The sequence below is a fragment of the Nanorana parkeri genome, unplaced genomic scaffold (genome assembly GCF_000935625.1).
Source record: "Nanorana parkeri isolate BGI_ZX_2015 unplaced genomic scaffold, ASM93562v1 scaffold276, whole genome shotgun sequence".
NCBI classification, from domain to species: domain Eukaryota; kingdom Metazoa; phylum Chordata; class Amphibia; order Anura; family Dicroglossidae; genus Nanorana; species Nanorana parkeri.
In genome coordinates, this window is record NW_017306544.1 from 940,171 (window position 1) to 963,977 (window position 23,807).

The 23,807-nt window shown below is 42.5% G+C and overlaps 1 protein-coding gene across 1 annotated transcript in view; it reads right to left on the reverse strand.

The window, feature by feature from the left end:
- Nucleotides 1-23,541, reverse strand: part of SLC41A1 (solute carrier family 41 member 1) — a 54,154-nt gene extending 30,613 nt beyond the window's left edge. Inside the window, exons 1-5 of the mRNA XM_018557253.1 lie at nt 23,170-23,541; nt 18,598-18,705; nt 8,999-9,070; nt 4,101-4,245; nt 3,820-3,966 (exon numbers count right to left, since the gene is read on the reverse strand). Coding sequence (XP_018412755.1) covers nt 3,820-3,966; nt 4,101-4,245; nt 8,999-9,070; nt 18,598-18,705; nt 23,170-23,541 — 844 coding nt within the window. The remainder of the gene's footprint in view (nt 1-3,819; nt 3,967-4,100; nt 4,246-8,998; nt 9,071-18,597; nt 18,706-23,169) is intronic.
- Nucleotides 23,542-23,807: the final 266 nt, after the last annotated feature.

A 23,807-nucleotide genomic window follows, 5' to 3' on the forward strand; every position in this document is an offset into this window, starting at 1 on the left:
ATCCGCAAACACGGAAATATCGCTGTTAACACCCTCCCCGATGTCATTAATAAATAAGTTGAACAATATGGGACCCAGCACAGAACCCTGAGGCACACCGCTCATTACACTAGCCCAGTCTGAAAAGGTGCCATTTACAGATACCCTCTGGACCCGTTCCCGTAGCCAGTTCTCTATCCACGTACACACCACCTCATCTATGCCCATAGCCCTCAGCTTGTGTAGCAAGCGTTTGTGTGGTACCGTATCAAAAGCCTTTGAGAAATCCAGATATACCACATCTACCGGCCTCCCTCCATCCATATCTCTACTCACCCCCTCATAAAAAGTTAGCAAGTTAGTTAGGCAGGAACGGTCTTTCCTGAACCCATGCTGATTGTCATTAACTATCCCGTTTTCCTGAACAAATTCTACCAGATAATCCTTTATTATGCCCTCTAGCATTTTTAAAAGGTATTTTGTACATCCTTTGCCAACCGAATATCTGGAGTATCAGGATATCTTTGATAAGGTGCATGCTGGTACCCTTCTGCCACATTATCCTTATGATTGTGCTATCAAATTGCAACCCAGTGAAGTCCCTCCTCGTGGCAGGGTTTACTCTCTGTTGCAGAGAGTGAGGTAATGGAGGAGTACATTGCGGATGCGTTTCTTTCGCAAGTCCACTTCTCTAGCAGGAGCTGGCTTTTTCATTATAACGAAGAAGGGTGGTAAGTTGAGACCTTGTATTGATTACATGGGTCTTAAATCACTTCATGATCAAGAATGCCTACCCGAGTCCTACAAATCATGGGAGTAATGGTCTTTACCAAGCTCGATCTAAAAGGTGTGAATATACAGTAATCTTGTCATTGATTAACCAGTAGCGGGCATTACAAGTATCTGGTAATGCCCTTCGGATTGTGCAACGCTGCTGCTGTCTTTCAGGAGTTCATTAATGAGGTCCTCCATGATATATTACAACAATACGTGGTAGTCTATTTAGATGATATTTTAATACACACCTCCATCCTGGAATCTCAATGTCAGGACTTCAGATGAGTTTTACAAGGTTTACGCGAGAATGGGCTCCCCTGTAAGCTGGAGTTGTACCAGTCCCAAGTTACTTTTTTGGGCTACATTAACTTTTCATAGGGGTTTCGCCATGGAGGCTGGTTTACAAGGGCCTTGTGCAACTGGTCTCTGCTTCATTCAACGTTCATTTTTTGCCAACTTTTATCGAAAATGTATCAGAAAGTTTTCCTCTCTAGTAAAAAAAAAACAAAAAAACTCAGACCTGATTAAGAAAGGCATTTATCCACACAATTTGTCTCCTGCTTGTTAAGCCCTTCAAATCGCTTAAGTCTGCAATTGCTACTGCTCCGATCCTGTCTTACCTTTTATCCTTTGAGGTTGATGTGTCCGAGACAGGCGTAGGTGCCCTCCTGTCTCAACACCCTATTCCAGATGGTCCCTTACACCCTTTATGGGTTCTATTCTAAAAAGTTATCTCCAGCAGAGTGCAATTACCAGATCAGAGACAGAACTGCTGGCCCTAATTCTAACACCTAAAGAATGGAGACAATTGCTTGAGGGTACTACAGTTCCTGTTCTTATTCTAACAGATCAATAGAATGTAACCTCTAATCTCTCGGAGGCCAAGAGGCTCACTGCACACTAGATGGGCTGAGTTTCTTTCACAATTCAATTATGTGGTCTCATATTTGCCCGGCTCAAAAATTCTTCTGTAACCTGGAGGGGTAGAAGAGTGGGTGGGTTGTGTCACACAGAAGCTCCCAAAACTGACAATCATGCTGCCAGCCCTAGATCAGTGTCAAGCGTTTCAATTGTAAACACATGACACTATGTATTACCACTACTGATTGTTTTTTTTAAGCGTACCCCTATACCTCCTTGTTGGGAATCAGCATTCTATGTTATGGAATGGCCCATGTTGAAGGGCATGCATGATAACAGAACAAAGGTCAGAGAGTCATTACAGCTGGTGATAGACTACCTTGGCCTCCAAGCAGGGATCTTTGGTTCTAACAGTGACAAAGCTTTATCATAGAAGCCCGCAATAAGGAGGTATCCTTACATACAGAGAAGGTCAAGGTTTTCTTTGCTGTATAAGAATCACTCAGACACCGTAAGCTCAGGGCAATGCTACACCTCCCCTCCACCTTGCCCGGTGTTTCCTCTCCCCAATGCCCCCAGCATGGAGCAGTGTAATGCCCATACAAAAAACAAAGAATAAGTGCCACAACCTGAAGCATTAACTGGGTAGGTGGGTGATGAAATAATGAATAAAAGTTAGTCACAATTGTGGTGGAATTTGAAGTGCTTAGCAGGGTGTATGCTCTGGATACACCATCAATGGACTTGTCAGCTGCTATAATGCATCTCTCCCTTGCTGTGTGGAGCAGGTGTTGCGCAGTAAACACTGTAGCTGGCATCAAGTGGGAAGGAAACAGAAAAACAGACCAGTAGGCTGATCATGTCTAAAACCAAAAGGGAAAACTGTTGGAAACAATAGAATAATATGCACTTATGGCAAGATCTGTCATAAGAGGCTGTCACAGAAGCTCTGGTCTGTTCCTCTCACTAGGTTGTAGAGATCTCCTGTTACTGTACTGCTGGTGGCTGCAGCTTGATGGCAGGAATCAAGAGAGCGTCTGGGTTTGCAGGAAGGAAGCCCAGGACTGTCCAGAGGATCACTGTGCTGTGGTGAGGAAAGTGAGGAAAGGAGAAGTGGATACCAGTGGTCCACATGCATGTTGATAAGATGAAGTGCACATGCATGTTAGAGACAAAGCCCTATCTAGCGATCGTCACCCTCCAGTGGGAATACTCCCCAAGCAGTGGGTGCACCATGACCCTAGATCTGTACAGCACCCTGCAGCTAACATGTTGCACCACATGCCTAGGTGAGCACCTAACACAGAGTTCATTGCCCAAAAGAAAACAGAGGCTGGCTCTGCATTTTCTTCCTTGCACGGTCCAGGTATGGTCCCCCCAGAGTGAAGCCAAGGAGTAACTGATCCGAAAGCTGCAAACATGAGCATCAATGGCTCTGCAGCAGCTAAAGAGTCTTTCTAGTAGAAAAAAAAATCATGTGAAGAAATACAAAAAGGAGAAAAAAAAATAAGAGGTTTGCAGAGAGAAGATTTGCATTCTCCTAAGGACACAAGCAATAAAACTGAGGCTTGCTGAAGTGGGAGGGGTTATAAAAAGCTGTCCTTACAGCTTTGTTTGCCAGTGTCCAATCTACTCTTTAGGCAGCTGCAAAACAAATGGTTCCAGAACACCATCCTGTGCCCTGTAAAGTACAAGTAAGAGAACATTTTAGTTTGCCTAATATCTTGCAGTATTTAAAATATATCTAAACCCAAAACCAATAATATAATACATTGCATCTAACCAGTCCTTCAATGGTTGTTGCATTCATTTTCTTTATTTGGGGGGGCTTTTTTACCCTTTATTTTCACCAATTGATTCTGCCAGTAATGGGCTTCCTGTCCTGAAATAGCAAGTCATGTTCGGAGGCACATTGCAAGTGAATAAGAAAGTTTATTAACACTGCAGTTAAAATGCTTGAGGTTATGTGCTTTTACCTGCAAATGTTTAAGTTGGTGATAGGATCATTATAAATTAATTGTGCAAGCCAAATTGGGAAAAGTGACAGACTTATGCCTGGGAATCCAATCCTCTATGATGGCACTTTGGATAATTAATTCCCTATATGATTTGTTGGCGGTTATTGCTTAAGATTTTAAATACACATTTTCAACTACGTCCAATTCGGTTTGTTCATCATACAGTCCAATGTTTGCTACTTACTCATTTCTATGTAGAGTACTCTGCTTATACCAGACAGAAGTGCCAAAGTAACCAGATCTCCAAGGCTGGCAGCAATAGGTGTTGCCACATTATCTGGATTAATACCAAGATTCTTGGATCCAATGATAACCCCAATCATCACAAGACCTGACAAAAACACAAATATGTGAAAATGTGGACAACTCTCCAAACACATTCACTTTCTAAATAAATGACAGTATGGTATAAAAATATATAAGAAGCCAATAATCTATATTTATCATATTTATGCATGTTCTCACCCAACACCAGAGAAGCAATAAATGCTGTAGAGATGCTGCTTGCACATAACAGTACACCATGGTCCATAAAAAAATGGCCGTCTGGGATCCAGCCAAAAATAACCGCTGCAATGGAAGCCAAGAAACCCACAACTGTTGCCTGCACCTAAAAATGGCAAGATTAAAAAATAGTAACAAATAATATTAATTATAAAAAACACACACACACACGACATATATATATAGTAACTCTCACTTGCTACTATCTCTCTTAACTGGCACTTCCTGTCCCACGGTGTGTGCAGGTGAACGCTGTTGTATTGACTGACTTTGTGTCTCTCCTCATCTCCCGGCTGAAGATCTGAACTGCGCATGCGCCTGCCCCAAGATCCTTTGTGGCTGCCCGAGAATCTTCAGATGTCCGGACTGGAGCACGCGGCGGAGACCCTGGTAAGTTTGAACCCTTTTGAGTTTCCACATAAATGTATTTAAATCGAAAAGTTGAAACTCATCCGGACAAGGAGTGCAAAACTGAATACTTTCCTGAGCAGTAATTCCTCATGAGCATTCCTCCCATTATACTGTACAAGGATCCATTTTAAAAAGATGCTGAGACTTTTTTTTAGCTATTGCCAAAAGACCCAGGGTTTTGACAAAAAAGAAAAGGGAAGTAGAGGAAGATTCAGGAGGTGAAGAGGGAGAAAGGGTGGAAAAAAGGCTCAGCAAAAAAAGAAGAAATCAAATTACAATAAATGATTTAAATACCATATTAATGTATAATTTGTCTAGTTATAAGCCTAATGCCTGTTAGATATTTTTCCTAAAGTCATTGAGACGTACTTAAAATGTAGAAAACATCACAAAAATGTCTGAAAGTAACAGTTCAAAATGTGTGTACAATTAACAGAAACTATTTTGTATGTCTACAAGCATGAGAATCTAGTAGATGCTTAAAACAAAATGTGTGTCTTTTGTCTTGCATGTAAAAATAGTCCTCAACAGGTGTGTGGTTAGTCTGTGTTTTGTGTTCTAGAAGCTTTTCAACGCATTGCGCTGTATAATGTACTGTTGCTGGGTTTTGTAGTCCTCTATGCAGTGCAGAATATCACCAGCTATATTAGGAATACAACGAATCCTAGCAATACATTATATAATGTATTGCTGGGATTTGTATTCCTCAGTTTTCCACTGAATCCGTTCCGCCACTGGAGATAGGTAGTATTATATACCCTGGAGGCGTAATCTCATCTGCTCTGGACAACCTTTTACTAAACTTCCACCCATGGGCAGAACCTGTCACTTGATGACAACTCGAGTTTCCCCTTTTTAAGACATGAGAGCACGGCGCAGGCGCCACCCAGTCGCTGAAGCGCAAGCTTTTAGTGTCGTGCGTTCCATGGATGCGGCAGTGTTAGTCTTCAGCCCTGCCCTTCTCCTCGCGGCCGAGGTACGCGCCGCGCATGCGCAGACTGTTGCGCATGCGTAGGCTGTTGCACAGCGACGATGGAACGCAAGCTGGAAGCCGCTCTGCGCCCCTTACAGTTGACAGGCGCACGAGAGATGGGCGGCGCTCACGGCCATGAAAGCGTCCTGTCCCCTTGACAACCACCCGCTCCGGGCGTACAACGGCCCGGTTTCTCCTGGCGCTTCGGTGCACCTGGAACAGTCGAGGTTAGTTTAGATTTGAACTAGTTATGGCGGGAATGGATTCTGTGATGTCACTTTTTTGTATGGGAGTGGTCTATTCTTATTCTCACTGTGTGATGTCTATATAAAAGGTTGATGTATCTGTTACCTATGTGTCATTCTGAGCCTGATGAAGGGGACCCCTTGCGGCCCCGAAAGCGCTTGTGTTGGATGGCAATATGCCATTAAAATGGATCATTGATTTTCAAAAATGGTGTGCTGGTGACTATTTCCCTTTCTCCAGAAGGACTGTCCCCCGTCCTTATATCCATGTTCTACTTTAAAATTATTATTTGAGATGTTTTACCTTACAAAGTCATATTAGCATAATTAAGTTCTATTTCCACTACATATTAGCATGCCAAGGTTCCATACTCTCTATAAATGGGTTTTATAATAGCCCTGAGCTTAGTTCATTCCTACAACTATTCTTTGAACATTCCTTACAGCTTTTCAAACTATACTTAGGGTCTGCTCTGTCAGGCTCACAGTATACCTGCTTATATATACAGTATATACTGCATTTCCACACTTGGACAGACTAAAATATGGAAAATCAAATAATAATTTAGGTCCTTCACATTCATACATATTATGTTCCCTATATGAATAATATGATCTGTTATGCCCATGAGGAATTCCTGCTCAGAAAAGGATTGAGTTTTGCACCCACTTCTTGTCTGAATGAGTTTCAACTTTTTGTTGACGTAAATACATTTAGACAGTCTATATGGTGTTAAATACCAGCATAATAATATTTTATGGGACAGTTCCCATTGAAATGACACAATTGGTGTAAGAAGTCATGCTTTGGTCCATTGTATGGAAGAGTGCTGCTTCTCTAAATCCCGTTCCCATTTAAGGAAAGGAGGAGAGGTAGCGAAGTGAAGTTTACTTTGGAGAACATAATACATCAGGGAAATGCATTTCCTAGTTGGATATGGACAATCGTAAAAGGACCATATATGAGATGGGATTAGTATTTCCACATTACCACTACCGAGGAGGAGGTGTCTAAGTTGTAAATACCTAAAGAACTCGTCTCCTGGAAGGGAAACGTTTTGTTGGAGACGGGAGAAGGTATGTAGATCATTGTTCGTGCCAATATTGGATATAAATCTTATGTTATGGGAAATCCAAGATTTGAGAGATAAATCAGGCACCAGGATCTCACAGACCTCAGGGGTAAGAATATTTTTGATTTAGGGCCCGTCAGTGTAGATAAACATAAAAAGTTGCTAGGCAGTTACAGTAACTTTCATAGGAGAAATGTGCACTGTAGGACACTTGGACCAAGTGGAAGCTAAATGGGTATACAAACAAATTACATCCAGCCACCATAGAACGTTCAACCTCACACCATAAAATATCGGAGCAAGGTTTCACCCAGAATTTAAGTTGGTCTAGTATAGACCCTAAATAATAGTTTTTAAGATCAGTCAAGCCAATACCTCCAACCTGTGTTTAATTCATTGAGAGTAAGAACAACGGGCGCTCTTGCCCTGCCAGATATACTTAAGGAGTAGGGAGCGGAGGGAAGTGAAGTAGGGAGGGTTAATAGGGATTGGCAGAGTCCGAAATAGGTATAGTAGGCGGGGAAGTAACATCATCTTGAACGCTGCCAATCGCCCAAACCAAGTAAGTTCATGTTTAGATAAACTAGTCAGTTCGGTTTGCATGGTACGCAGAAATGAGTTTTCCTTAACCACTTGCTGACCAGGTGTTTACACCCCCTTCCTGGCCAGGTCATTTTTCAGTATTTAGCGCTGCGGTACTTTGACATTTATTCGTCATGCAACACTGTACTGAAATTATTTTATACCATTTATTGGGAACACAGAGCTTTCTTTTGCTGTTATTTAATCACCACTGGGGCTTTTATTTATTTACTATATTAATAGGAAAACTTACTGAAAATTGTGAAAAAATTTTATTCTTACCAATTTTTTTGGTAAAATATAAAAGACGGGGTCATTTCGGGTAAATAGACACCAAACATGTTGAGCTTTAAAATTGCGTGCACCCACAAAAAGTACTACCATAGCCAAAATTGACCATAGGCGACACTTTAAAATGGCCTGAGAATTATTGCTCTCACTGTGATGTTCACGGTGATATTCAACATGTGCGCAATTGTCGTTTTTGCACGTATGCACACCTGACACATGTTTACATGCGTGTATGTATGGGTGGACATACACACACACACACACCTAGATTGGCCTGTGTCTTTATTCAACCTTACCTACTATGTTACTATGCTTATCAAAACCAAACAAACAAAATGTAAACCAATGCATTGGTGAATTGGTCAAATTAATTTTAGTGCACACAAAACATAATACACATATTTTTTGTAAAAGATACGGTTGCAAAGAGTAAAAAGATACCAAACATGTAAAGCCCCAAAGTTTTATGTGCCTGTAAAAATGAGAAAAACTTTGGTTCACAATTTGTCCATAGGCCTGCAGAAAAGGGGGCACGGGGCACATCGGTTTCTACTCCCCGCTGGGTGCCAGCATCAGCGCTATGTGTGCTCCGACTAGTGCTCAGACTAAAGAGCACACAAACCACAGCATGCGGTAGCTCCCAGCAAGGAGAAGCAGAGCAGCGGCAGTGGGGGCGGGCAATTCAACTAATCGATAGTGAGAATTATTGACAACGATTCACGTTCTTGATTATCATCGATTAAATTAATTGGTTGTTGTAGCCCTAAACATTATTGCTACCACATATGTGAGCACAGATGCAATCACAGGTCCTATTTATGGAGACATCAAGGGTCTATTAGACCGCTAAGGTTACCTATGGACCCCAAAGAAGCTAATGAAGCAGTGATCGTGCTTCCCCAGTTTCTTCTCTGGATACAGCAGCCAGAGAAATCACACAATAAAACTGGAAGTGATGTAATACACATTGCTTCTGGATTCAGTGATAGGGGGGGAGATCAGCCGCTGGAAGTGTGGGTGGCTCTATAGCGCATGCAGAAAAAGGCCTTAAAAACGTCAACTAGCATTTAAGTACGAGCCATCCTGCTGTTTACTTTTGGCTGGACGGTGAATGATTAAAAAGTAGAAGCGTCCCAAGTAGAGCACTAGTCTATGAAGCTAGGTTGACAGCAGCAGAGAGAATATAAATAATGTATGCTACAAAATCAAAAACAAATGGCACAAGTGGGAAAACTTAGTGAAAATCCCAATATTATAGATTTGTGTATGTATAACAATGCATACCTGGATCAGAGCCATGTTACCAACTACCATTGACCATTTCTCCTTGGACGTTTCCATTAGCCCCATGTTTGCCTAGAAGAGACAATATGAGAAATTATGATACTGTGCCTACACTTCATCAGCACAGTAACACCTGCATGAAAAAGCGGTTCTAAAATCAAGGTAATATTATAAAACAATTTCAAGTATATGTAAACGCAATAACTAAAAGGTCATGCTAATATGATTTTAAAAGTAGCTTTTAATATTTTTTAATCTGCAGCTTCTAGTAAAATACCTGGCAAAAAGGTAATGGGTTAAAAGGGTGGGAACTAGGAGATGGAAAAAAAAACACAACAGAAAAAAAAAATCGGGGGGGGGGGGGGGGGGATGACTACACAGAGGCCTGCTACACGCCAGCTCAGCTGCCTGCATATAAAGTCTCAGCACAGTCAAGCACCTCCCGAAGCAACATGTCACATAGTCGGGCATCTTCACTGAAAACAAAGGTCCCAAGTATTTGGTTCCTCTAGATCCTCATCCGCAACTAATGAAGATAATTATAGAACACAATCCCAGATTATTCAACAGAGATTTTTAGAGAAGGGGTATAAAAGATAAGTATATCTACAGAGTAAATTATACTAAAAATGGATAGGAAGAATCTCCTACAATGTAAAAATAGGAATAATGACCCTCCCTTGACATTTATAACAAATTACTTAGCAGAATTTATAAAATTGGAGGGGATAATAAAGAACCATTGGGGTACTTCATTAAAAGATAAGATTTAAGGCCCTCCATTGAAAAGGTAAGCCTACTATAATTTATAGAAGAGCTCCCACACCTAGAAATGTTAGAATAGGGGAAAATAATAACATTAAAGGGGGAAGACACCAATAATAATGTGTCCAAACATTTTAAAAATTGTTCCACAAGAAAGATCTTTCAAAATTAAAAGTTATTTGAATAGGTAGGGCCAATAAGCACTGGAAAAGGGACTAAAATTGAAAATGTCCATCTCCCAGTACGAACCTATGAGGATTTACACCCTAAACACCTTAAAAGCGCACAGGTCAAAATCACAACACAGCTTCACACCCTTGGCGAGCCCATGGGCTTTACACCACACATACAGTACTAGTGAGCATGTCGAAGAGGAAGATCACACTGCTGCAACTACACCAGAGATCACTTCACAATGTAAAGAGCTCTGCAAAAGGAGTCAAAGGTGGCAGGTCCAAAACCTGTCTAGTCAGTCTACCCAGCAGGTCAAAAAGACAAAGCCATTAAGCTTTACGCAATTCTTGATGATCAAAGTAACACGTTTTTAGCCAGCTCAACCTTTTTTGATATGTTCGACATCAAAAGCCCCAGCATTCCTGTCTCCCTAAAAACCTGTTCAGGAATAGTGGAGACAGCTGGGAGGAGAGCATCTGGCTACCGAGTTGAGTCTATTGATGGACAAACCTGCCTGTCCTTACCAACTCTTAGTGAATGCAATCAGATCCCTGATCATAGATCAAATCCCTACACCAGATGTAGCGGTTCATCACCAACATTTGAAACGCATAGCACATCTGATACCAGATCTTGATCCTCAAGCACACATAATCCTACTTCTTGGAAGAGACATTTTACGAGTCCACAAAGCGAGAGCTCAGATTATTGGTCATGTTAGCAGCATGCTTACAAGTACACTAAATGGATGTCCCTCTCTTTCCCAGCCATGCCTTAATCAGTTCCTTAAAAAAGGAGTTACTATACGCGACACATTTGCCTTGTCCCTTCATAGCCCTCCCCAAGTGACAACCTTGCCTGTGGCAGTGCCAAGACCATATAGGGTGCATAGTCTTTCAAAAGAACAAAAGAGGATAATAAAGTGGCAAGGTCCATTGGCGATAAACTCTTTTTAGAAATAATGGAACAGGGACTAGTCAAAGAGGACACAAACAGCTGGGTTGCACCTCTTCCCTTCAGACCACAGGAGGTGACACCTACCTAATAACAGAACAAGTACTGAAACATTTCTCTTCCCTTAGACTCTGTTTCTTTCATAGCTGACATCCAACAGATGTTCCATTGCTTCCTTGTCAGAGAGAGGCAGAACTTTCTTGATTTCTTTGGTTCAGGGACAATGATCCCTCAAAAAAGACAGAGTACCACATGAGATTACACATTTTTGGCAACAACCCTTCTCTTGTAGTTGCCATCTACAAACTAAGACATTCAGCTCAGGAATTTGAGTCCGAGTATGGCTCAGACGCTAGACAATTCATAGAAAAAGACTTACGTAGACTGTTTAAAATATCTACCTGCCAATGAGTTTGCACTCAATCTCCTCAAAAGAGCACAGCAGATGCTTGCTTGCTCCAATCTCAGGCTTTACAAGGTTGCCTCCAAGTGTAAAGAAGTAATGGAAGCTTTCCCTTCCCAAAACCACGCTAATGATCTAAGAGACTTAGATTTAGGGACAGACTTTACCTGTCTAACGCAATCTGGGTATACTCTGGGACTTGAAATCTGATTCCTTTACATTCCAAATAGACAAAGAAAAACCTTTTACTCGCAGAGGTGTCTTGTTTACAATTAATAGCTTGTACGATCATTAGGATTTGCAGCCCGTCACAATTCAAAAGGTAAAGCGTTACTTAGAAACTTAACTTATGAAACATCTGAGTGGGATGCCCCACTGCCCCCTGATAAGAAGAAATCTTGGGTAGAGTGGAGGAATTCTTTAACAGCCTTATCTGATCTCCATGTTTCATGCTCGTATGCTCCCGTACCCTCTACAAAAAAGGTACAGAGTCAAAAACTTTGCATATTTTCTGATGCTTCTGTCAAAGCAATAGCAGCTGTTACCTACTTAAAAACGGTAGATGTTACAGCACAATGCCACGTTGGATTTGTCATGGGCAAAAGCAAAACTAGCTCCACACCCAGAGCACACTATCCCTAGACTAGAATGTTGTGCTGCAGTATTCACTGTTAAGCTAGCAGAGCTTATTTCCTCAGACATGGACATTGATCTCAAGGATGTCGAATTCTGCACTGACAGCAAGTTAGTGTTTGGCTACACATACAATGAGAACAGACAAATCTATATTCGTGTTAACAAAGTGCTACGTATCAGGAGATCCACGTGCCCAACACAATGTCTCCATGTTCCTATGGCTCACAATCCCACAGACCACACTACAAAAGCTGCCGCAAGTCATCCTCTTGTATGACACAGGACAGACTGTCCCCCAGAGACACACATTTGAGCTGGCAGACTTGGATGTTGGGGTCCATCCTGGGACCTGAACACTTCAAAAAGTAAAGTTAGACAGTCAACTCAAATACCAAAGATTATAAAAGACTTTCAACCTGGAATTCTTTCCTTCAAGTTATCGCCCATCTCACTCCCATCAAAGGTAACTTACAGGGAGCCAGCAACCACCCCAAAGTGACAATGCTGTACCTTGGACCAGTTGCAAACAGATCTTTAGCTCTTGAAAATCAAAATAGTGGCATCAGTTGATCCCAGGCGGATAGTGTTCTGCCTTACAGGCATTAGATGTATTGAGTTACCTAACTGTCATCTCAAAATTGGCTGCAAGATGGTGCTGTAGAGCATGTCTCACTATTTACTATAGAGCAACTGTTTTTCTATGGTAAGAACCTAGTCTCTATTTTGGAATCAAGGATAAGAGACTGAGTGCACGTCTGGAGTAGGGTTGCCAACCTGTCCATGATTCACCCAGAATAGGAGGGTTCAGCTGCATGTCGAGCTATACAGAGGTCACAGGGTAACGTGTTGCAGGGACAGAACAGAAGGCTGTAGGGTTCTTCATGTGCCATGTAAAGTCAAAGTTGTGTGCCAACTAACATCCACATGTGTGGAGGGTAACCTGAAGTCAAAGGAATATACTACAAGTAATATATGGACAAAGGGGAGAGACCTATCAAAGGCTATGAATATAGAAGGCAAAACGGTTGCGCACTTAGCGCATTTATATATTTTAAAATGGTTGCTAAACGGGATAAAGTAGGAACTACAAAAACTTAGTGCAATGGGTAGTAGGAACAAAAATATCTACACCAAGAGTCTAAACAACAAGTAATGCCCAATAGACACAAATCATCGGGCCGATTGCACGGTCACAGGAGGCAGTATGTACTGCAAAAGAAAAAAGCAGTACAGACTTAATCCATGGCATGAGCTTGCAGTGGTGCACATATTAGTCCAGGGCCCCAGTAAAAGGGAAAGGCCCATCCCCCAAGACCATGCAACCAGAGAGACAACATAACAGCACAGTGGAGCAGGACTGTGTTCCAAGAACACGGTAAACATGGGCAGTCACAAAAATGCAATATAACAAAATCCAAGGTCTCAGATGCAGGCCCGAGGACCAACAATCAGCAGTAACGACCCCAAAATATATATACCGCCTAAAATAGCAATGAGCAAGAGTTGAATCAGCAGGGACAATACAAAGAGAGCAAAAATTAGAGACTTATATCCCACGTATCGAGGAGTTGAAAGTAAAAACTCGAATCACCAGGTCATAGAAGGTCCATTTAGTTGAAAGCAGAAGACATGCATGTCCAAAGAAGAGCATCGTATGAAGCCAGCATAGCAGATACAATATGACATGTCAAAGTCAGTTCCAGGTGCAAAAAATATTCAGAGCAAAAAAGGAACAAGGAACAGATAAGGGCATTATAATGGAAACAAGATGATTCTTTGAGATTGTTAACACAACTATCCAGCCCTCTCCCCATGCCAAGGTCCTAGGTGTCATCCTTGACTCGGACCTCACCTTTCTTGCCCACATCCAAATCCTGCCGCCTTCACCTTCGTAACATCTCCAAAATATGCCCCTTCCTCACCAAGGAAACCGCAAAATTACTCATCCACTCCCTTATCTCTCATCTGGACTATTGCAACTCCCTCCTCATTGGCCTTCCACTACACAGTCAACTCCCCCATTCAGTCTATCATGAATGCAGCTGCTAGACTCATCCACCTAACCAACCGCTCAGTGTCTGCAACCCCCCTCTGCCAATCCCTCCACTGGCTTCCTATAGCCCAAAGGATAAAATTCAAAATATTAAACAACCGCTTACAAAGCCATCCACCACTCTGGCCCCGGCTATATCTCCAAACTGGTCTCAAAAGTATTACCCTAACTGTCCCTTACGCTCTTCACAAGACCTCCTGCTCTCCAGCTCCCTCATCAACTCCTCCCATGCTCGCCTCCAGGACTTCACTAGAGTCTCTCCCATCCTATGGAACTCTCTACCCCAATCTGTCCGACTATCTGATTTAAATGCGGTTAGGCGATACCTTAAGACTCATCTCTTCAGGGAAGCCTATCCCACCTCAACCTAACCACTGAACAGTCACTTTCTCAGACAATCAACCCTTTTCGATTGTAATCCTCACGGCAGGGCCCTCCTTACCATCTTGTCTAGAATTGTATTGCGACTGTAATATCTTCCTTATATTGTAAAGCGCTGTGCAAACTATTGGCGCTATATGAATCCTGTAGAATAATGATTCAAAAAGAGGATTCTGGTGCAGTGCGCAGGTAGCACCTACACCTGTCTTTGCTGCGGTCCATGGGTGCCGAGGCAAGATAATTGAGAGGCCGGCAGTTAACCTGGACCCAGGCCTCTACCAGATCTCGGGCTTCTCTGAGGATTAGCTCCGGAGCCTACAGCCGTTTCCTGTTTGGTATATGCCACGAGGAGTCTCACTGCTGTGAATGATTTACTTAATTTTTTCGTAAGTGTAACTTTGCGATAAATTTAACCGTTTTCATAGTACAGCACAATGGGAGTTTTTGTTCTTTGATCCTAAGGCACCATGGGTGAATTGGTGAAAGAAGGGAGGAAAAGAGGATTAAGAGCCGATTTGAGTAGAGGATCCTGCTATTAACAGAGAGAACGCCTGTCTGTGGAGGATTGAACGGAGGGAGAGAGGGAGTCCCGGGTTGGATTAGGGCTGCAGCTAACGATTATTTTCATAATCGATTAGTTAGCTGATTATTAAGTTCGATTAAAATAAAAGGCTCCAGTGATGGACTACTAGTTTCTATTGAGATTGTAGTCCATCACAGGAGCAAGCTTGGCACGGTGGAAGTAAAAAAAGTGTGGTGTGCAATATAGTACATTATACAGCGGCGCAGTGCAGAATTCCAACAGCTATAGAGTAATGCAGCAATAGTACATTATGCTATAATGTACTATTGGTGGGATTTGTAGTCCTCTGTAGCTGGCGTTATTCTGCATTGCGCTGTATATAATGTATTATTGCTGTGATTTGTAGTCCTTTATAGCTAGTGGTATTCTGCAGTGCGCTGTAGAATGATTATACGGCACAATGCAGAATATAAGCAGCTATAGAGGAATACAACAAATGCCAGCAATAGTACATTATACTATACTATTATGTATATAAAATGTATTATTGCTGGGACCTAATGTATTCCTCTATAGATGGCGTTATTCTGCATTGCGCTACAAAAACACAACAGTAAACATTAAAAAGCTCCCGGCCGATCTCGACTTACTTTGAATGACGGTGTTGTCGGCGGGCAGCGGCGTTATTGATTGTCGGTGGGCAGCGGCGAGTCCGGAAGCACACCGGGAGGAGAGGGCCAGGCGCATGTCCTCAGTGTGTGCGGTGGGCGTGGCGTAAGCAGGTTTACCGGCGTGTGCGGTGGGCATGGCGCAAACGGCTTCACCGACGTGGGGTTGACAATGTTTTCCATCGTCGATTTTAAGCAAATAATTGTTGCTGCTCTAGTGAACAGGTGCTAGTCCTTTCCTATGTGAACAGGGAGGAAAGTGCTAACCACATGAGCAAAATGGAACATCATTCAAGTTGCACTAGTTTGTATTGAGGGCAGGCAAGGATCAGCTTATTTTAATAGTGAGTACTTTTCAATTTAGTCAGAATCTCTCAAGGAAACCTCTTATTATTGAAAAGGGCCCTCCCTTTTCAATAAGAGGTTTCCTTGAGAGATTCTGACTAAATTGAAAAGTACTCACTATTAAAATAAGCTGATGTCATTATTCAGATCACTACAGTTACATTTCTAGTGTAGTCCACTCCTGACTTACTTTCAGAAGGTGGGCCCTCAATTGTCTGCGGGCCAGCGGCGGGTGAGGGAGCTCACGGCGGGTGAGGGAGCTCACGGCGAGGAGACCAGCGGCGTGCGCGGCTTCAGCCTGTGCGGTGGGCGTGGCTTATGTAGCGGCTGAGGGAGCTCACGGCTAGGAGGAGACAGGTCGAAACAGGCTAAGCAATCGATAGCCGACGAATCGACGATCGAAAACGTTGCCAACGTTTTCAATCGTCGATTTTAATCGACTTAATCGATTAACTGTTGCAGCTCTAGTTTGGATACATATGAAAAGGATTCTCTTCTGATTAGGAGAGTACTGCAAAGATATTTCTGGCAAGTGCATTTGAGAACATTTAAAGGAGCACGGAAAGTGGATCTAGTGAGCACTAATTGAGGAAGAAAAAATGCGGTGTTAACATTTTTCAGGACTGAAGTCTTTCAATTAACGTTTTCATGCATTTTTTTTTTATTCATTATTGTCATTAAAGACACTGGACTAATTGTATCTTCTTATGCATTCGTTTTTTATTACTGGTAAATATATGATGAACGGAGTTGCACTATATTTGTGAATATGGGATTGGATAGAATTAAAGTTCTATGCATGCACAAAGTAATTTGTGTCATTTTCACTGACTAACGATTGCCTGGGGCATAGGGCGATACAGGTGTCCGCACTGTTTTGCATTACACACCAAACTAAAGTATATCACATTTGGGAGAAAGCACTCGAAAAATATTGATTTATTTATATATTTATTGAAAAGTGGTACAAAAAGGCATAGTGCAACACAATTGAATTTTGTACGACATCGACATAGCTCAGCCGAGGATGATTAAGCAAACTAAGTCCATTCGTTTCCTAAAGTAACTATGAATACATTTCCAGCGCAGGAATTTTAGAAGGGGTAAAGGGTTAGAGCACACAGAAGGGCTATGTGGTCTCCACCAGCCAGCATGTACACCTTGAGTAACGACAGCAGTCGGAGCACAAAACAGTATGTATAAACACAGGGCTAGTTGTTAAAGCAGGCCAGTGATTGCTGTTGTGCAAAGGGGGATGGAGCAGGGGGCACTGGTTGGAGCAGAGGAGAGAAGATGATAGTCACATTCACCGTTCGTACCCCACCATATCACACGTAGAGGCCACATCGGAGATACCCAGCCGCAATATCGAACAGACAGGTCAATGCCGGGGGAATCGCACTTGCAGAACAGGTAATAGGTACTGAACCATGGAACGGGGGGTGAGAAGCCGATCACTCAAGTCTCCCTGGATGTCGGGCCGAAGGTCAGGCCATTCAGGGCTCTCAAGCGGGAACGTCTGCGGCAAGATCTTTGGGATCGTGGCAGAGGTTGGGATCTGGAGGCTGAAATGCAGAGAATGTGCCAATCTGGAACCTCAATAGCATCAATGCCCAGGAAAACGAACAGCCCAGGTAGTTCAGGCGTCTGCTGGGAGAACATTGCTGGGTCCTGGACCTTCTGGACCTGGAGATGGAATGGGTGTCCCCATCTGTAGGCAGCGCCGCCTGCCGATATGTGGGAGAGAAGTGGGCGAAGCAGACGTCATGAGTAAAGGGTGTGCCGTGACAGGTCAGGCACACCCTGAAGAGGAGAGGAAGATGTAGATTTGTAGGTTATACTAAAAGAGCGCTTAGATAGGTAGGAGGAGAACCATGAGAGAGCAGAGTCTTGTAGGCCAAGCGAGTGGAGTTTTTGGAGGAGCATCACAAAAAAGCCCTTATGTGTTACCATTGGCAGGTACTCTTTATGGAGATAATAGGATTTTTGTACTCACCGTAAAATCCTTTTCTCTCCGTTCATTGAAGGACACATCAGGACAATGCGGTACCGCGGTACCACCCACCGCTCCTGAAGAACCGGAGGGACGCACGGATGATTGGCAAAACAGCAATCTGTTGCCTGTGTCCTTCAATGAACGGGAGAGAAATCAATTTCTCCACTGCCCTTTGTTGCAGCTGATCGAGCACAGATCAGGCTAATAGCTTTGGAAATGTTGCTGTGTAAGGCCTTGTTCACACCAAATGCAGAGCAGATCCGGTCAGGTTTCTGCACACGCAGTGCAGTGGGTTGTGCAGCGTTTTTGATGCGTTCCGTGCCGGTTTTGGTTAAAAAAAAAATTATACATATTTTTTTAAAGTTTAACATGGGCTTTCAGGCACTTGCATGCGTTTTTTAATGCGTTGCAGAGCAGATCCAGAGCAGATAAAATAGGGCTTTCCGCAGTTTTTTTCACCTGCTCTGGATCTGGTCTGGATCTGCACGCTGCGATGTGAACTGGAGGTCAAAATACCATAGGAATACATTGGACGCAGTTTTGATCCGGTCTGCACCTGCTCTGGTCTGGATCTGCTCCGCGCTTGGTGTGAACAAGGCCTTAAGCCTTGCTGTACACTGTTTTTGCATAAGCTGAAGCTCATATGTACAAGGCCTCCCTGTCTTCTTGTGAGATAAGGCAATCAAAACTAATGTACTTACTGCAGTTGAGAGACGAGAAGCCAGTGTCATTTCCAGGTTCCCTTTTAAGCCTAGCAGTGCAGGCACTAGGATAAAAACTTCTGTCACCTCCTGGAAAATGTCCCAGTGCTGAAAAGACAAAAAAATCAACAAATCTGTCAGATACAAAACTACAAAATTATTTCAGTGTCTACTCTAGGGCACAGAAGCATATGCACTAGCAACAGTTTAACCCTTTTGCTGCCAGGCCCTGCGCTCCACTTTGAGGGCCTGTTCACATGAGTTTCAGGTCCGGATCTGCAGACGCGGTGCTATGTGTTTTTGCCGCGTTTTCGATGCGTTCCAGTTTAAAAAAATGTTTTTTTCTTTTTTGTTGGAGTGGGGCTGTCAGTAGGTTAGCTGCAGTGCAGTGCGTTTGGCGTTTCCTGATCGTACAAAATGTGACATGCAGTATTTTTCTGTCGTAACCTGAACGGACTGTGCACCTGAGAACTGTGGCCCATAAAGCCCACATAGGGATACATTGGGATGCATTTCTAGTGCATGAGCGTGCGGATCAGGTCAGCACAGAAAACGGACGTCGTGTGAACAGGCCCTCAGGCCCAGTTTACACTTTTGCATTTGCCATGGGTCAGCCCATTCATTTCAATGAGCTGCAGCACACGCAGCAAAAAAGCTAATGCAGCATTTTGAGCTGCACGCTTCATGCTGTATTTTACAACACATTTGTGCTCATTTCATGTGCATCAATGCGCATAATTTTTTTTTCTACCTGGCCACATTTGGGGTGCCATTTCTTGTTGCACGGGTTTAACGCATTCTGTGAACGGCCAAGTGTAAACGGGGACGTAACCTCAGCTGACCAGACCATTTTTGCAACTTTTCACCTTTTGTTCCCCATGTTTAACTGCAGCTTTCAAAGTTTGTAAAAGATTCACCAAACCATACATTTTCAGATGTGGCAGATCGCTGCAGGGCAGAGGAAAATGTGGCAGATCGCAGCAGGTCAGATAAACCACTTGTTCTCCAGAGCAATTTCTTACCATTTGCGCACATAATTTAGAATTTTTGGCTAAAAAAAACCCGCTTCAGACCCCCCAACAATTATTTATTTTCTGAAAGCAGAGGCCCTGTAGAAAAAAAAATAGTGTTGCACGGTATTTGCGTAAACTTTCATAAAACCGGTATTTTTAGGATAAAATACAGTCAAATTAAATTTAGTGCACAGAAACAGAATAAAAATAAATTTTTTTGATAAAAGATGGGGGTCACGGCAGGTAAACAGATACCAAAGATGTCAAGCCTTAAAATTGCATTCGGCCGTGAAACCGCAAAAAACTACAATACCCAACATTTTTCATAGGCAACGTTTTAAAAGCTTTTACTGCTAATCAGTTTAGTGTTACCAGTGATTGATGGCCTTAGAATTATTGCTCTCACTCTGGTGTTCGCGACAATATAAAAACGTGTGGAGCAATTATAGTTTTTGCAGGTTGGCGCACCGGACCCGTTTGAGTTGTATGTACATGTGCGTGAGGGGCGGGGGACTTTAAACATTTTTCAGGTTACTTTATTTTTTACACCAACAAGCTCCTTATGGTATAGCAAATATATTGTGACAGGTCCTCTTTATGGAGACATCGGGGGTCTTTCAGATCCCTGTCACCTTGGAACCCCAAAAAAGATGAAGCAAAGATCTGCTTCATCAGCTTCTTCTCCTGGCTCTAAGAGCCGGAAAATGTACACCGTGTCACCGGAAGTGATGTAATACACATCACTTCCGGGCCAAGTGGTCGGAGGACAGATCAGCGGCTGGAAGCTTGCTAATTTCCCATATTAGGAGAATTGGTACGATCTTTTACAGATTTTTATTAATCCTGGGAGAGGAGGAATACACCAGAACGATGCTTGGAACTTGAAAGGGTTTAGCGGAGAGCACACCACAGAAAGGAATGGAAAACTGTGGAGTACGTTGAGAGCATGCCAAGAAAAAAAAAAAATTTGAAACCCTGACTAAGGCCAGGTTCACACCATTTTCCGGAACAGATCTGGAAAGCGGTGCATTTAATTTTGCTGTGTTTTTGCCACGTTCAAGAGCTTTTTTTTTTTTTAGTTTAAAATGGGCTTTCAGGTACAGTCCAGTGCGTTTGCATGCATTAGTGATGCAATTCCATGGGTTCCAGTGCATTCCAGACCAGAGAAAATGAGACAAGCAGTATCTTTTTTTTTTTGTCTGGTCTGGAATGGATTGCACAGGTGTTAACAGAGCCCATAAATATTGTAGGGATACATTGGGATGCGTTTTCGGTCTGGGAACAAACTGTTCTGGTCTGGACATGATCGAGACATGGTGTGAACAAGCCCCAAATGAGGAAGACCAGCTACGGGGAGTATAAAAAGTGACAGACGAGAGAGAACAGAAAAAGATACAAGAGTCATGCTATATATGAGAACAAAGACAGGAGAGAACACCTACCAAATATATTTGATGACCACTTACACTACTCGTAAAGGGATATGTGTGGCTGCTGAATGCAGTGAATAAAGAGCAGAAATCATCTTCTATACAGTGCCTGAACCATCTTTTACCAAAAGACTGCTACTAAGATGCTGCAGGATGACAATTTTAAATGGGTGGAAAAGTAGGGAATAGAACTTTATGTGGAATTTTGGGAAATGAGAGTAGAAGGGGATGGAACAAGGGATACGAGAACTGATAATACTGATATGAATAATAATGATCTAGAAAAAGGTCTCTCTAGATCACAAAAACGGTCACTGTTAGAGATGAAACTCTGGTGGGGAATACAAAAACATAAGTATACACGGATTTAAAAATTGTATTTTATATTATATGCAACCACTCACATTGCATACGTTAATACAAATTCCAAATTCTTAAATGAAGTGCTTTTTACTTGCTTAAAATCCTAGCCTCCCCCTATGCAATTTTGAGGAGGGGCGGTGGGAAATTATGTTTACTCTAACTGTACTTAACTTTATTGCTATCACATTGGGGGCTAAGAAACCCCTATGTGATAGACAATTTACATGACAGGTCCTCTTTATGGAGACATCAGCGTCTCCCAAACCCGTCACCTAGGGACCCCAGAGAAGCTGATGAAGCAGATATCTGCTTCACCTGCTTCTCCCCAGCTTCTGTAGCTGGGAATGACAGCTGAATGCGGAAGTGTTGTAATATACATCACTTCCTGCATTCGGGGACCAGAGAGAAGATCAGAGGGAGATCTTTAACTGATCTCCCTTTGACCTCTGGTCACAGAGCAGCCGTGCTGGCGAATGTAAAGCTCCCGGCCGGCCGTTTAACCAGTTGACATCCGCGGTGTTAAACCCCCTTCCCATCCAGGCCATTTTTCAGTATTCAGCGCTGCGGTACTTTACGGACAGTAGGGGAGCTACTCGTCTGGCTCCGGCGGTTCTTTCAAGCCCTTGTAATCATCCACATTGAACAACCCCGGGCAAAATCATTCTTAATCCTTGCAGTTAGGCTACCCCCACATGACAAGGGTTAAGAAAAAGGTTTCCCGGAGTTCTTCTGTAAGCGGATCATATTAAAATAAACCAAACAGGAAACATTAACAAGAAATGACCAAAAAAAACAAACGTATACACTTAAAAACTTCAGTGGCAATATAAATCACTAATCAAACATTTTATATAAATGCATTGACATATCAGATTTTATTTGTACACATCTGTACACAATACTTTAACCCCTTCGTGACTGACGACGTACAGTGTACGTCGCCAGCATCGGGGCTGTTTAAACAGACTAACACAATCGTATACAATTAAAGTAAATTGTAACACAATGCATTTATTTTCCAGAGAACTTCCCTACATCCAAAATGTTTAATATCATGTACATGAAAGTAACCATATTTGCCAACACCAGGCAGAGTCTGTTTGATATGTGCCCCTAAAAACTGCATGTAAAAATGTGCATTTTTTATGCGTTTTTGGTGCAGTTTTGGTTGGAACCAACGTATAACAGTTTTATTGAGAAAAGGCACACCTTACTGCAACACTATGTGAAAGTGTTATTTTACCGGATATGGAGTTATCCCAATATTATAATAAAGTTATATACAAGAGCAAGCATATCAAATAGGGATGCACCGATACCGGTATTTCGGTACCGAGTACCTATATTTTTTTTATCGGTACTCGCCGATACCGAAAGACCCATTCAGGAAGTCGGGCAGCGTGTAAAGACTCGCCACCCGGCTTCCTGATTGCGTGTTTACGTGAAGACGCGTAAGCTCAATGGAGGCAGCAATTTTTAAATTCGGGGAAGCTTCAGAAAGAAAAAAAAAAAAAGAAAATATCACTATGCAGCTCTACCACACAACTAGTCCCAAAACGTAATGGCGTCCTCAATGGCGGGTAGGCGATGATGGAGGGGAGCCTTAGCAGTTGCAGACAAGCACCTTGCTTACAAACTTTCATTCAGCTGGAAACGAACCTTTAAAATAATTTGCATTTAAAACATGCACTTTTTTGGGGTGACCGATATCCTTTTAGGGGGAAAAAAAAAAAAAACTCGACTAAAGATAACTCAAAATTGCTTACCTGTACAACATCAAGGACCATCCCTGCAGCCACAGTACCAAATCCCGCCAACAGGAATGGAAAGAGAACTTGCAGTCCAATAGCGAAAGAGGTTTCTTTTAGTGGTACCACAGCTTCACAAGTTGGGTCTACATTTGGGTCCTCGTTTTCTGTGCTCTGACTCCCATTTTCCAACAAAGAATCCTCTTCTTGTATACCCTTGGTGTTTGCACGGGATCCTAAAAAAGCCACCCCATCCTCTTCTGGTCTCAGAAAAACTGGGGCCACAATGAGAGAATTATTTTCAACATCCACATATTGCTTGTCCTTGCGAGCAGGGTGGATAATATTACTAGCTGCACATTCATCCCTGTGTTCTGTGACCGGTGACATATTGTAAAGGTCTAGGATTTACTAGTTTGAAAAATGCTTATATGCCAAGTAAATAGTCATAAAACACTTCAAGCAGAAGTCTCCCAAGTTGTCTTTGCCTGCTATGGCTTTGAAATATGAAAAAAAAATAAGCACTCCCCATTAATTGCTAGACTGATATAGAACAACAAAAAAGAAAACAAAAATCAGGTTTGGCCCCTCCAAGACTTGTAACACAATAAGCAAAAATGTATATTCTTTATTCTTGTAAAAATGAGGTCCAGAGG